At 49.6% G+C, this 13,371-nt stretch overlaps 1 protein-coding gene across 1 annotated transcript; it reads right to left on the bottom strand.

The window, feature by feature from the left end:
* Positions 1-1,614: 1,614 nt before the first annotated feature.
* LYZL2 (lysozyme like 2) lies at positions 1,615-12,578 on the bottom strand. Its single transcript, XM_040992525.1, has 5 exons — positions 12,443-12,578; positions 9,308-9,469; positions 8,684-8,842; positions 2,312-2,390; positions 1,615-1,754 (listed from the first exon to the last, which is right to left on the bottom strand). Exons 2-5 carry the CDS (start codon positions 9,444-9,446, stop codon positions 1,685-1,687), a joined length of 447 nt encoding a protein of 148 aa, XP_040848459.1. The 5' UTR covers positions 9,447-9,469; positions 12,443-12,578; the 3' UTR covers positions 1,615-1,684.
* Between the last annotated feature and the right edge of the window lie 793 nt (positions 12,579-13,371).

Consider the following 13,371-nt stretch of genomic DNA (forward strand, 5'->3'; position numbering starts at 1 on the left):
CAGGACAATGCATTTTTCATCCTAAAATATTATTTATAGAAAATACTAAATAAATAAAACACTTGGAGGGAAGGAAACAGTAGAATTGCCTGCTTAGAATTTTATCAATTTTTGTAAGAGGATGGGCCAACTGCCCATCCTCTTCAATTTTTTCTTTTTATAAGTTTTAGACTCTTTCGCCCGTCTCTGAATGGCTGGCAGCAGGCCCACGTCAACCTTGGTCATTAACTTGGTGCCACTGGTTTTAACGAAGCAGGAGGTCTGGCTCGGACTGGAGCCAGCACAGCCATGGCTGACCGTCCCATGGTCGTGGAACATGCATGGTTAGGGTCCTCCCCAAGCCTGGGGCAGTGATTGGGTGCTGCTTACTGAACCCCGCATCATTCAGCTTTTCTTCAGCCAGCTTGTGGCATGCTCTCTCAGGTCCCGTGGGTGTCCCCCAAGCTCTTGTCCTAGGATGAAGTGCTTCTGCAGGAATAGAGGAAATAGCTAATTACTGGGCTAGCAGCACGCATGATTTTGTTTGGCCTCTCTGCATGCCAAGCCACGCCAGTGGGCCTGTGTGTACCCAGAGCAGAGGCTGGTGAAGACAGAATGTGGAAGGACTTCCTGGTGACAGCACTGGCTGCCTCATCAGTGCGTCTCTGCTTTTGAACAGGAGGCTTATTTCATGGCATAACCATTTTTCTACCAAACCTCAATTTAGTGCATTTTCTCTTTTTTAAGTTGAGAAGAGAGAGATAGTGAGAGAGAAGTGCTCTTCTGGTGGTCACTCTTCAGAGGCCTGCACAGCTGGGCTTGAGCCAGGCTGGAGCGAGGAGGTAGGCACTCCTTCTGGGTCTTCCCCGTGGGTGATGGATCAGATACTGGAGCTAGTCTCTGCTGTCTCCCAGGTGCATTAGCAGGAGCTTGAATAGGAAGCAGAGACAGGACTCAAACCCAAGCCCTGTGACACAGGACATAGGCACGCTAAGTGGAGTCTTACCTGCTGGGCCCAACCTCATTCTTCTTTGCAGTCTCGGCAACATGCCCACTTGCTCTTCCTGCTTTCCCCACAAATTAGACTGGGGCAGCTTCGACCAGTTCTGCCCCAGCTAGATGGAGATGTGTGGACAGAAAACTGGGTGAGAATCCTGCCTCCCCCACTAAGAGCAGAGCTGCTCTGTTGCACCGGCCAGGGCAATGAGCATCACTGAGGGGAGCACAAGGCATCCTGGGAATATCTGTGGGGGCTGAGCATCTCAGCCTATTGTTGGGACAAGTGCCTGAACTCCTGGTCATACTAGTACATTCTGCACATCTAATGTTAACCTGGTCTTAGAGATGTGAGAGAGGCTTTCCGACTTGACAGGTGCCATTTCCGTGGATGTTCAAACAGCACAAGGTTCTCTCTGGTTGCAGGAACAGCTGCCCTGTTCTCTTTGGTACCTGCCTTATCAAGACGGCCTTAAAAGATGGAAAGATTCTTCGAGTGCTGTGTTGAGCTGTAGGAATTCAGGGTAGGTGCCTACTTTCTGTGACCTGACACTGAGCCCCTGTGGCATGATAGAAACTGAATCCAGGGGAAGACATTTCAACGGAAATGTTTATTCCATTACAAAATACTGCTGAATCGAGAAGGGATGTGAGGAAGGGAGGGGGACGGAGGGGGACATCCTAGGGCATCATCGTAGGGTAGCTATGCTCAGAAAACTTCGCACCCTTTCTTCCACTCGGACAGTTCCTTGCCCTCACAGTGCTTCTTCCAGCTTTGCCTGAAAGAGAGAGAGACACGGGAAGAGCAGAAGGAACCGTGAGAATCCTGTAGCTAAGGTCTCCAGATTCATGCATCTTCCATTCAAGGGAGTCCCAGGACTGACAACCACAGGCCCTTTGGCTCTACTGAGCCTTCCTCCCTGCCGGGATTTCTCCTACTGCTGATCAGCCTCAACAGCAAGGACAGGACCTTGTTAATTGACGTTTCACTGCATGGGTGGCCCCAACAGGCAGGCCCAAGCTGGAGCCTGGGGCTCTGTCCTGGCACAGTGTACCTAGGTGGTTGGCCACAGTCCTTTCTCTCCTCTCTGCTGTGTGTTCTATCATCCCCACTCCACCCCCAATATCGCTCTCATCCTGACCGACTTTTCCTTGCCACTGTTGCAGAGTGGCTCCTGGTTCTCTGTGCTCATTACACACCCACCTGCCACTGGAAAAAACCACCTCACACCCGGTGGGTGCCATTTTGTCAAGGTCCATGGGCGGTGCTGCGATGAATAGACAGACACCCAGTGGGCTCTGCTGGTCGACCATGTCAGCTCAGAAAGAGGCTTACCAGTAGTTCATGCCCTGGGTGTCTTTGATGATCTTCTTGGCACAGATGATGGCATCGGTGAGATCATCCGTGAGCAAGGCTGCGAGAGGGCAAACAGATGGGCGTCAGCTCCACGGTGTGTATGCCTCAGGGCAACTCCAATCTGGACATCCCTGACTTTCGGAACAGCCCTATCGCATTTTGGATGAGCTTGTTCCAGATCAAAAGGTTTTGTTTTGTTTTTTTGTTTTGTTTTGTTTAAGGGGCCTTGCCTATCTTAGGCCACCTCACATTCTCAAGGGATGGCTCAGTCCCGAAGTGTTTGGAAAAGTGTTAGGGGAAGCCATGTACACAAATCTTTATTTATTTATTTTTTTAATGTCCTAAAGAACTATGCAAGTTGGAGCAGTGCAATGCTTCTGCACATGAACTTGTAAGATGTCTTGACAGCAAATTTTGTTATGGTTTCCTAGTTTGTGCCTTTAAATAAGATTTTTATCCAAATTGGATTTTATACATAAGAACGTGGAAGTCAACTGCATCAGTCTTTAACATTAGGCCTTCTTAAAGGTTTTATTTATTTGAAAGGCAGAGTTATGCAGAGAGAAGGGAAGAAAGAGAGAGAATCTTTAAACTGTCGGTTTACTCCCCAAATGGCCACAAGAGCCACAGTTGGGCCAGACCAAAGCCATGAGCCAGGAGTCAGGAACTCCACTGGGGTTTCACCATATGGGTGGCAAGAATTTAAGCATTTGTGCATCTGCTGCTGCTTTCCCAGATGCATTAGCAGGGAGCTGGATCTGAAGTGGAATGGATGGGCCTTGAATCAGCACCCATATGGAATGCCACAGTGTAAATCGGAACTAGCTCTGATATGTCACACTCTTAACCTCCACGATGCCGATGGGGATGTTCCTGCACCTTTTCCTGTTCCCCACCCCCCGCAAGGAGACCTCGAAGTCTTCTTCAGCACAAACATGATAAAAAAAGGCAAAAAGAGAATCTTCCTTTCCAATGCCTACACTTCTAAATGCCTATGACAGACACAGCTGGGCCAGATGAAGCCAAGAGCTTCCTCTGGGTCTCCCACGTGGGCAACAGGGAGCCAAGCATTTGGACCATCCTCTGTGGCCTCTCAGGTACATGATGAGCAGCAAGCTGGACCCAAAGCAGAGCACTGAACCACCACTTCTATATGGGGTGTGTGTGCTCCCAGAGCCAGGCCCCTAGCGAAGAGTTTCCTTTTTAAGAGAATTGGAACTTTACTCTGTTAGCTCTACCTTCACGCCAGAGAAGGTCTCCCCAAGAGGCCACTGAACTTATCTGGACAATAAGATGCTGGACTTTATGCTAGGTATATGCTTGCAATGAAGGAATCTCAACTGAACTTGAACTGTGGTTATGCAGCAAGGTGTAAGAATCCACTATGAGGGGAGGGGTATGGGAGGGATGGGGGGAATTCCCAGTGCCTATAAAACTGTATCACATAATACAATGTTAATAACAATAAAAAAAAAAAGAGAGAGAATTGGGTAGAAGTCAACACGGAGGAAGGTTCAGCAAAGCCAACACTGCAGGTGGGAGCACCCTTGGGCCCAACTTGTTGGGAAAGCAAGGTAGCCAGTGTGTTAGGAACCCACCAGGGGGTCCTCTTTCCTGTTATTCATTTCTCCTCTGGATCTCTCGTAAAAATAGTTATGACTCTAGACAAAGATTTATTTTACAGGAGCTTCATTTATAAGTGAAAATAAGAGGAAAATTCACATCTAATCACTCTATTAGCCATATTCAACTTATAGTAAGATCCTCGTATAGAGTGTCAAGTTCACAGTACCGTTGAGACCTCAGCTACGCTAACCTAATCGCTCATCGTGTTGCTTGTTCAAATTCACATAGATGATGGACAGTGTTAGAGTTAAGGACATGTACTCTCTGCGACTTGTTTGAAAAAATTCTGATTGAAAACCAAGCATCTGAAGCCAAAATTCTCTGGGCCATGAGAAAAGTTCACCTAAGCTGTCACCTGTTGTTGGTGACAGCAACTGGGTGAAGGTACCAGGTTTTGCTAGGGTTTTGACTAGAGATTGGTGGTGGCTTCCATTGCCCATCCAGCTGCAAGCATTAAGAGTGGCAATAGCTGTCACACTCTAAGCCTGCCTGTAGGGATAGCTATAGTGTCAGGCTCGGTGCTAGGTCAGCCATGCCAACAAGTGCCATTGAAATGGCCGTGCCTGGAGTTGACCACACACAAGGTGGATGAACTAGGATTCACACCCATGACTAAGAGTCTCTTTGCATCTATTTCTCCCAGGCAAAGAATCTGGGGAAGCAGGGACTCTGGCCCGGGGAACACTTTGTACTCCTAATGTGCTCATTCAAACACATCACCCCTTTTCAGCTGCTGGTGTGGGAGGTTCTATCAGGTACGCTGGCCTCTGGTCCATGTGCTGGGGCTTCAACGGTGGCCGTTCTTTCCAGCGGAAGTGGGATCCATGGGGTTTCACGCTGAAGACATGGGTTGTACATGCCGAGGAGGAACCAGATATTCTGTTCCGTTTTTATTCCAGGGTCAGATCCTCTGCTGGGTTTGTACACAAGCAGCAGGGTATTTATCTGGGACTAGGATTAGGGGTTATAAACCCAGGATTGATGGGACCTTGTGTAAGATTATCAGCCTCTGGGCTTTGTTTTTCGGCCAGCACTTAGTCACATGATCAAGAGGTTTTGAGACTGCTACCTGCCGGGATTGATGGGATTTGCTGAGGGAAATGAGTAGAGAAAGGAAGAAGGGTGGGGGCTGGGCAAAGAAGCTACGGATGCAGCACTGCAGTGCTAAACATAGACACAAGAGGGCAGCAGAGGGGAGGAAATGTTTTCGCACACTTGACTTTAGACGTGGTTGGGTTGATGAGCGGAGTGCTCCGTGGAGTGGAAGTGTTTCTTGCCCTGCCCTCTGCAAGGACAACGAACACGGCCGTGTGTCTACACATTTGTGCGTGGGCTGGTGAGTGTGCACACATGAGCTGATCTCACAGGGTGCAGAGGCGATGGGAGGAAAAAGACAAAGGCGTGGGGCTCAGGAGTGAACACACCCAACGTGGGAGTGCCAGTTGGAGTCCTGGCTGCTCCATTTCCAACCCAGATGAGGGGGCCGGAGATCAGAGGTGAAGCCAATTGGAATTTGTGGGGAACATCTGCACTGTGGGAGCCAGAAGTCTGCATCCACCAGGTATGCAAAGGTAAAACTTCCTAGGAGGTAGAGGGACAGCTGCCATCAGGGGCTGGTCGGCAGCAGAGCTCACATGGGATTTCTGAGAAGGCAGAGGGAAGAGGCTAGCGAGCCTCCAGGACCTTCCAAAGAGACCTGGGAGAGACGGAGCTGGCCCTACTTGAACACTAGCCTTGCGTAGCTTGATGGTCAAGTAAATGGGAACGGACCCAGCTGCTTGGCAAAATAAGACCTAACACTGCTGAAAGTAGCGTGTACATTCACCACTGAGTCTCGAACCCAGGAAAAAGTTAGGTCCATACACCGAGAGGCATGGAAACATGGCTCACAAGAGGGGAAAGGACCACGGAGGGAAAGACCTAGAAAAATCAGAGCCAAGTGGATCCGCAGGTAACGTGAACATGCTCCATAAAGTGTTTGGAAACGGAATTAAAAGATCAGTTAATATTAGTTCAAAGAATTAGTTAAAAGTATGTGACTTTTTTTTTTTTACATAATTTATACTTGCTTGTGGAGATACTGGTTATATTAGAGGAAAATGAAAACATAGATACAAGATTAAAGATACAATTAATGGCATACAAGATCTGAAATGAAACATTCGATTAATGAGCTTGCTAGGTTATGCATATTGGAAAAGAGATGTGGGAGAACGGGTGCTGGTTTCACGAGCCCTGGGTGTGGGGGTCTGGGGGGACCTGGGTCACCTGGTCAGTGCCTGGTCTGTGAAACCCAAGGGGCAGTGGCCTGGTGAGATTTGGGTCACCTGGCCTGGGTTCTTGGTCCACCTGAGCAGTGGGTGCCAGTTCCCTGAGCTTCATGGGTATGGGTCCAGTCAACTGGCCCGGGCCCTTAGCCTACCTGCGAGAACTGGTCCTCCTCAGAGGAAAAGGCAGAGTAGTGGACACTGGCCCAGTTCCACACGGAAGGTAACACTAGGGAGGCAGGGGACATCTGATCCCAGAGGAAGGAGACAAAACAAATTGGGACAACCACCCCAACCCAGTGATGCCAGCAGATATCTGGGCGAATGGAGACTCTGCGGTGGACTATGTCAGCCAATAGACAGTGAAAGGATTCCCTCATAGTTGGATTGGTGAGATCAACAACATTGCAGAACTGTCAAAAAACACCTAAGCAGGACCCTCAGAGTGTGTGTCACATTAGGACCCTGGGTTGATTTAGGGTGGCGGATTCCCATCCCTGGGTACTGGGGCGGGTGGGAGGCTGGGTATGGCTTATCCCCTTATCTCCGCTGCCCTCTGAAACAGAAAGGAAGAATAGAAAATTTAGAAACAAAGACCACACGCAGTTTTCCCTAACTCTTGATCCACCCCTCTCTAATCAATGATGTTGGTATCATGTAAGAAATTGAAAACTTGGAAGCAATGATCACACCTACTTTCCCCTGGCCCTCAGTCCTTACCCTGATCAACTATGTAAGCATCATCTAAAGATGGGACGATGTGAAGACAGAGCGGGAGAAGCTCCTCAGACTAAAAGAGCAGAGGGAGAAAGTGTGCAAGCCCGGTGTGCCTTCAGTGACAACAGCCGTAAGTCACCCCCCATGCGTCCTCAGCACCTGGAGTTTGGAACCAAATTCAAGTGGGTAGTAGGAACTGAAATACTTGACCCATCACTGTTGCCTCTTGGGTGTGCATCAGCAGGAGGCTGGACCAGGACCCAGAATGACAAACCCAGGCACTGAGTGTCAAGGCTAGGTGCTGCTGCCTAGAATTTGATGGACAGAGACAATATCCCACAGCTCCCACCCAGCGAACATGAGTTAGACACATTTTCACCAGCTCTCTGTTCTTGTAACTTTTAAAATGAAACCAATTGTTTTTAAAGTTGGAGAGCTACTGGTAGACATTCTTACAACTTTTCGTCTGTCTTCATGTGTGTCATTCACACTCTGTCTTGGCTGGGTAGCTGCGACAAGAACCAGATGGCTTGCAAAGTCTCAAATGTGGACTCTATGGCTTTCTAGGAAAGTGGGATGGATGGAAAAGGGACACGCAGCCATATGGTACTTGTAAGAAATTTACTTTGAGAATGAAGGCACCCCAGGATGAAAATGACAAGAATGTGGAAAAAAAAAAAACATTCTGAGGCTATGGTGCCTGGGTCCCTGCCAGGGGACTGTGTGGGGGACTGGGCTGGAGCTCCGAGATCCTGGTTATGGCAGGTATTGGGGGGGGGGAGTGACCTCGTGACAGACAGCTCTCTATCCGTCTCCCTCTGTTTCAAATAACAATAAATCCAAATGCATATGCGTATACATAATTAGGTCACGTGACTACTTGCACCACTGTTAGGTAAAAGTGCTTTCCCGCGTGAGAGAAATGGCCTTATTTTCTTCCTTCTCAGATCTTGTCTGATAGCTGTCTGCCTCTTCATTTTATTTGTTCTTTATTTGCCCGGATATCAGCAAGGAGGGAAATGCCGATCAGCAGGAACTCAACACCTACCCTTCTTTGCCTGTACTGTCCTGCCCCAACCCCTGGGTTCTTCTGATTCCAAACGCCCCCCCACCCCCCAGCCTGTCTGCCCTCCACGTCGCAGATCAGACCCGACTCTCAGGGCGGGCATTGCCACACATTGGATCAAGCCCTTGAGGGATGTCCCCATCTCTCAGCAGAAGACCCATTCAAGTCCCAGCTCCTCTGCTTTCATCCAGTTTCCCGCTAATGCATGCTGGCTCAAGTAGCAGGAAGCTATATCAGAAGCGGAGCAGCCAGGCTTCAGAGCGGCACGCATCTAGCATAAGACTTTGCAGGGGTGGCTGAACCCAGGGTGTCGGCCCCGTGTGCATCTGCGCTTGGTGAATGACTACGGTAGAAGGCTTGGAAGGGAGTGTGCATTTAATTTGTGTTCTGCAGGAAACAGTAAGCGCATTCATCTGTTTGGCACACTTGGCACAGATGGTATTCCTTCAGAGTTCTCAGAGAGCAGGTAGTGTGATTGGATGTCTCTGTACATGCAAGGGTCGTGGCCCTGCCCTTTCCTCTCAATTGTATACAGGCCTTCACCTGTCCAGCCCTGGTGAGGCTAAGTCACCTGGGAGCAGAACTGCCATATCAGCTCCTGGCCGGGAGTAGACCCATTTGCGGGTGCCTATGCCCTCATCGGTTGTCTGGGCTTTGGGAACAGCAAGGTGGTACCTGAGCAGGCGACGTGGCAGAGGTTCTTCTCCTGGGTCTTCCCACTTCGGCACCACGTGTAACTGTTAATCTGGAAGATGCCATAGTCGATGCTTCCATCTTCCAGGACGGTCTGGGCCGAGGTGTTGTAGTGGCTCTCGTAGTATGCCATACAGATCCCTGAGGAGATAACAGTGAGGCAGGCGACAGGGCCCGGCTGTAGCTAAGCCTTCTGCGTGGTCCCTAATCACCTCCTCCAGGCAGACCTGGGACAGGGGCAGGTGGTCACACCGGGGGTGGGGTATTGCGTAAGAGGGGAAGGTGTGTGACAGCTAAGGCTGCACACCTTGTCAACAGCAGAGACTCAGCTCAGCTGCACGTCAGGTTCACGTCTGCCCCACACCCCATACCAGCAGGTCACCCTAATTCTTGTGCTGGTGTCTGAGTCCGGGACTCCAAGAATGAGGGTAAGATGTAGGAGAGACGAGTCACGGGCCCAGACAGCAACCGATGAGCACACATGAGCCCCCAGCAACTGTTGCTGGTCGGGGCACGGCATGGCAAAGCAGGGGGCAGTGTGTGTGGCTGCGATCTTTAGCACCCATGGGCGGGGAGTAGAAGATACCAGGAAGGAAGAGAGCTCACAGTTTCCAAGGCTAAAGCCCTCGTAATTGTCCAGGCCAGCCCTTGAAAATATCTTGGCCAGTTTGCAGCGAGTGTAGACTTTGGATTCGGTGATGGTGGCCAGGCAGCAGGCCAGGGCCAGAATGACCACAGCCTTCATCCTGAGACTTGTTGGAGCTGAACCTGGAAGAGATGGGGAGGCAGGGTCAGATGGTCTGTCTCGCGGCAGCCTGTGAGCGGGTCTGTTGCTCTCAGGAGTGTCAAAGCTTGGTGGCTCTGCCCAGTAACTCCTGGTACCTAAAGATCTGCCACTAGCGTAGACCCAGGGCAGGGCAAGAGCCTGCCTGGCCCCTCTCCACTAAGTGCCTCTCCATGTGGCCACGGTGTGGTGGAGCCCTGTCTACAGCGAGCTGTTGGTGCACACAGAGCTGTTGTGTCACCCTCCAGGTTTCATTTTCTAACTAAAAAATGTGAATTTATGAACATTTGAGCCAATTAATATTTAATCAATTTATCCACCTTTAATGATTTATTAAGTTTGAATTCATTTTTAAATCATAAATCTTCTTTGGCTTGACTTCCACACAGAAACCATTAGGGGCATTTTGGGGACTTGCATTGTAACTCTCTATGAACAGAAAAGAGTCAATAAACAAAACCCAGAGGATGGGACATCCTGTCTGTGTCTCCAAACAGACAGCCTGTGTCAGGCAGGGGAGATGCCATAGACTCTGAGGCTTGTTGTCTGGCTGGGGAGCTGGGGTTGTATCCCATATGGGTACCAGTTTGAGTTCCAGCTGCTCCACTTCTGATCCAGTTCCCTGCTTATGACCTGGGAAAGCAGTGGAGGAAGGCCCAATGCCTTGGGCTCCTACACCCACATGGGGCACCTGTGTGGAATTTTTCGAGTTTACTGAATCTCTTTCAATCTCTCATTATCTCATTGTCATTTTTTAAATAGGGTTATTAGGTAACAGATGGAGACAGAGGGATTGTCATTTTGCATATGAATGCAACACCCAGGTCTGGGACAGGTCTGGGACAAACCTCAAAACTGGAAAAACTAGAAGCCAGGTGCTCCATCTATCTCTCCCATGTGGGTGGCAGGACCCCAACACCTGAACCATCACCTGGTGCGCCTCAGCAGGAAGTGGCATCGGAAGCAGAGCTGATCGCGCCAGGCGCTCAGACATGGCAGGCAGGCATCCTGGGGCGGCCCAGCCTGATGGGGCATGACCTCTGCCCCCTCATCCTGCTTTCTGGCTGCCTTTCTAAATACGGGAGCATTGCTTTGGAAATCATCTTTTTTCTCAACTAGAAACGTTGTGCTGGCGTCCCCAACCACTGCCCTTCAGGGGCTGTCCTTCCTGGAGAGCAGGAGAGGACCTCTAAGTCTAGGTCACCAAGGGAAGTGTTGCCAACCAAGTGTTGCCTAGAGGGCCCCAAGGACTTCTCTTTGAACTAATTTGTCATCTCCACATACAGGTGTCTTGCAAAATATGCACAGAAAAGAAGTAAAAGAAAATTTATTTTTATGCCAATAGTGTTTTTAAACTCCAAAGTTTTGCCATAATGTATGTTTTTCATAAATTAAAAAAAAGTTATTTCATTTATTTGAAAGGTAGAGTTGCAGAGAGGAAAAGAAAAGAGATCTTCCGTCTGCTGGTTCATTCTTAAATGTCCACAGCAGATAAAACTGGGCCACGCTGAAGCCAGGAGCTTCTTCCATACATCCCACATGGGTGCAGGGGTCCATGCCCTTGGGCTGTCCTCTGCTGCTTTCCCGGGTGCATTAGCGGGGAGCTGATTCAGAAGTAGAGCAGATGGGACTTGAAGCAGAACCAGTGCCAAGCAAGAGGTTTAACTTGCTATGCCACGGCACTGGCCTCAACGACAACTACCTAAACGCACAGAAGCAGCTCCCCTGCGTTCATGGTGCCCTCTCTGTGGTCAGGAGTTCACGGGCAGTCTTGTTCCTCTGTACCTCTCTCTGGTGCCTTTCATGAACTTCCGGAAGGCTTCTCTGGGTCGGGAAAAGAGGAGGGAGATTTCTGATAGTCACACAAGGAGTAGGAGCTTTGACATTCATGCATGTCTTTAGTGTCATTTTTGGCCCCTGCCTGGAGAATTCTCAAGATCCTCGTATTTGCTGTTGGGGCTGGACTCCTACATGGGCAAGGCAAAACTGAAACCGATGCTGTCGGTTGGCCAGGCCGGAGATGACAGCGGGAGGTGACATCACTGAGCGATTGGATAAGTGCATTGCGCAGGGGTTGGGTAAATGGGAGGTGGGGTGCAGCCCAGCAAGCAGCAGGATCAGCAGGCAAGGGTATGGAGGGTGATATGGGGACTAGGTTTTGCCTGTTTGGTAACTGTCTGTGACAGCTTTCCCTTCCAGAAATAACAATGTGTAGTTAAGTTAGAGAGCAGACAGAATACAAAGGCTAAAATCATTGAATCTGACCAATCGCAGAAAGGAAGGTGTTCTCTGCCAGGTACAGGGAGGTAAAGCAAAGATGAAGACCTGCGGTGAGCTTTGAGCAGTGGTCCTATGGTGCTCTGTGGGCCACCTGCATCCTTATTGTAGTGCCCAGGATAGGTGAATGAGGGTACTGCTTCCGATTCCAGCTTCCGGGAGGTGATGGATGATGGCTCAAGATTTTGAATCTCTGCCAGCCCACACACACAAAACCCAAACTGTATCCCCGGCTCCTAGCTCTGACTTGGCCCAGCCCTGGCTGTTGGGCATTTTGAGTGTGAAGCAGCGGATGGGACATTTCTCTTGATCTGTATCTCTCTCTGCCTTTCAAATAAATAAACAGAAAAACGCAAAGCTTGCAAATGAATCCAATTGTCATGCCTGAGAATCTTATCACAGCAAATAAATCTGGCGAAAACCCCATGGTACTCTAACAATCCCTGGGCGAAGTCCCAGGGGTGGCCTTAGTTAGTCCCAGGGCTGGCCTTTAGTGGGCCAGCAGTTCCATTGGAGTCACTGAGACCTTAGCAAGAAGACGGAGCCCAGGAGGACCGGGGCAGACACTGGCTTCTCAGGTGGCCCGGGCAGAGGGCCCTTAGCAAGAAGACAGAGCCCAGGAGGATTGCGGTAGACACTGGCTTCTCAGGTGGCCTGGGCAGAGGGCTTGCTGTACTTACTCAGTGGAAGACTGGCAGTTCCCGGGAGTCCCTAGCACCAGCTGAAGGCATGACTGCTCCTTACAAACACGATCAGAGAGAGTAGTGAGTTTTCCTCTTCCAAACTGTTTCCTTGGAGCCTCGGACAAACAAAGATTCTTACCTCTTTATTGCCAGCTGCTCAGAGATTCTAGAACTCTCCTGAATGCCCCGCACACCTGGGTGCTGGGCCAGGTGATTGTGCTGGGCCTTCCCATCTCCCTCTCTCTCTTCTTTTTGTCTCATCAAGAGCCCTCCGTACTGCACAGCATCACCAGGCAAGAGTTCCTCTCCAAGGCGGCAGTCTCCAAAGCTCAACGAAGTTGACCATGTACTTTAGCAGGTGTCTGTGAAACCGCCCGTCACACCACACGCTGGGGTCTCCACATGTCAGTTCAGAAACATGCACAGAAAAGCTTGATAGGGGTGAAACTAGCACTGAAAAATTACAAGGCTTCTTTTCTTTCATTACATTTTTTTTTTCAAGACTTATTTGTGTTTTTGAAAGGAGGTGTGACAGAGAGAGAATCTTACATTCACTGCTCATTCCCTAAATGTCCGTAACAATCAGAGCTGGACCAAGTGAGGTCAAAGTTAGGAGACTTAAGCATCGTCCGGGTATACCACGTGAGTGGCAAGGGCCCAAACATTTGGGTCATCCTCTTCTATTTTCCCAGGCCATTGGCAAGGAACTGCATTGGAAGTGGACAGTGGAGCAGAAGGGACTTGAACTGACAGTCATAGGGGATGCTGGTGTCACAGACGGGAGCTTAACCTGCTGTATCACAATGTTAGCCCTAGTCAGTTGTCTGTAAGGATGTGATGTGATTCAAAGGACGTGTGACAGAGTTTTTAACAGATTTATGGCCAGTTCTATGTCAGATAACAAAAACAAAAGCATGTTACACACT

Source organism: Ochotona curzoniae, unplaced genomic scaffold (genome assembly GCF_017591425.1).
Source record: "Ochotona curzoniae isolate NIBS_2020 unplaced genomic scaffold, NIBS_Ocur_1.0 contig_78, whole genome shotgun sequence".
NCBI classification, from domain to species: domain Eukaryota; kingdom Metazoa; phylum Chordata; class Mammalia; order Lagomorpha; family Ochotonidae; genus Ochotona; species Ochotona curzoniae.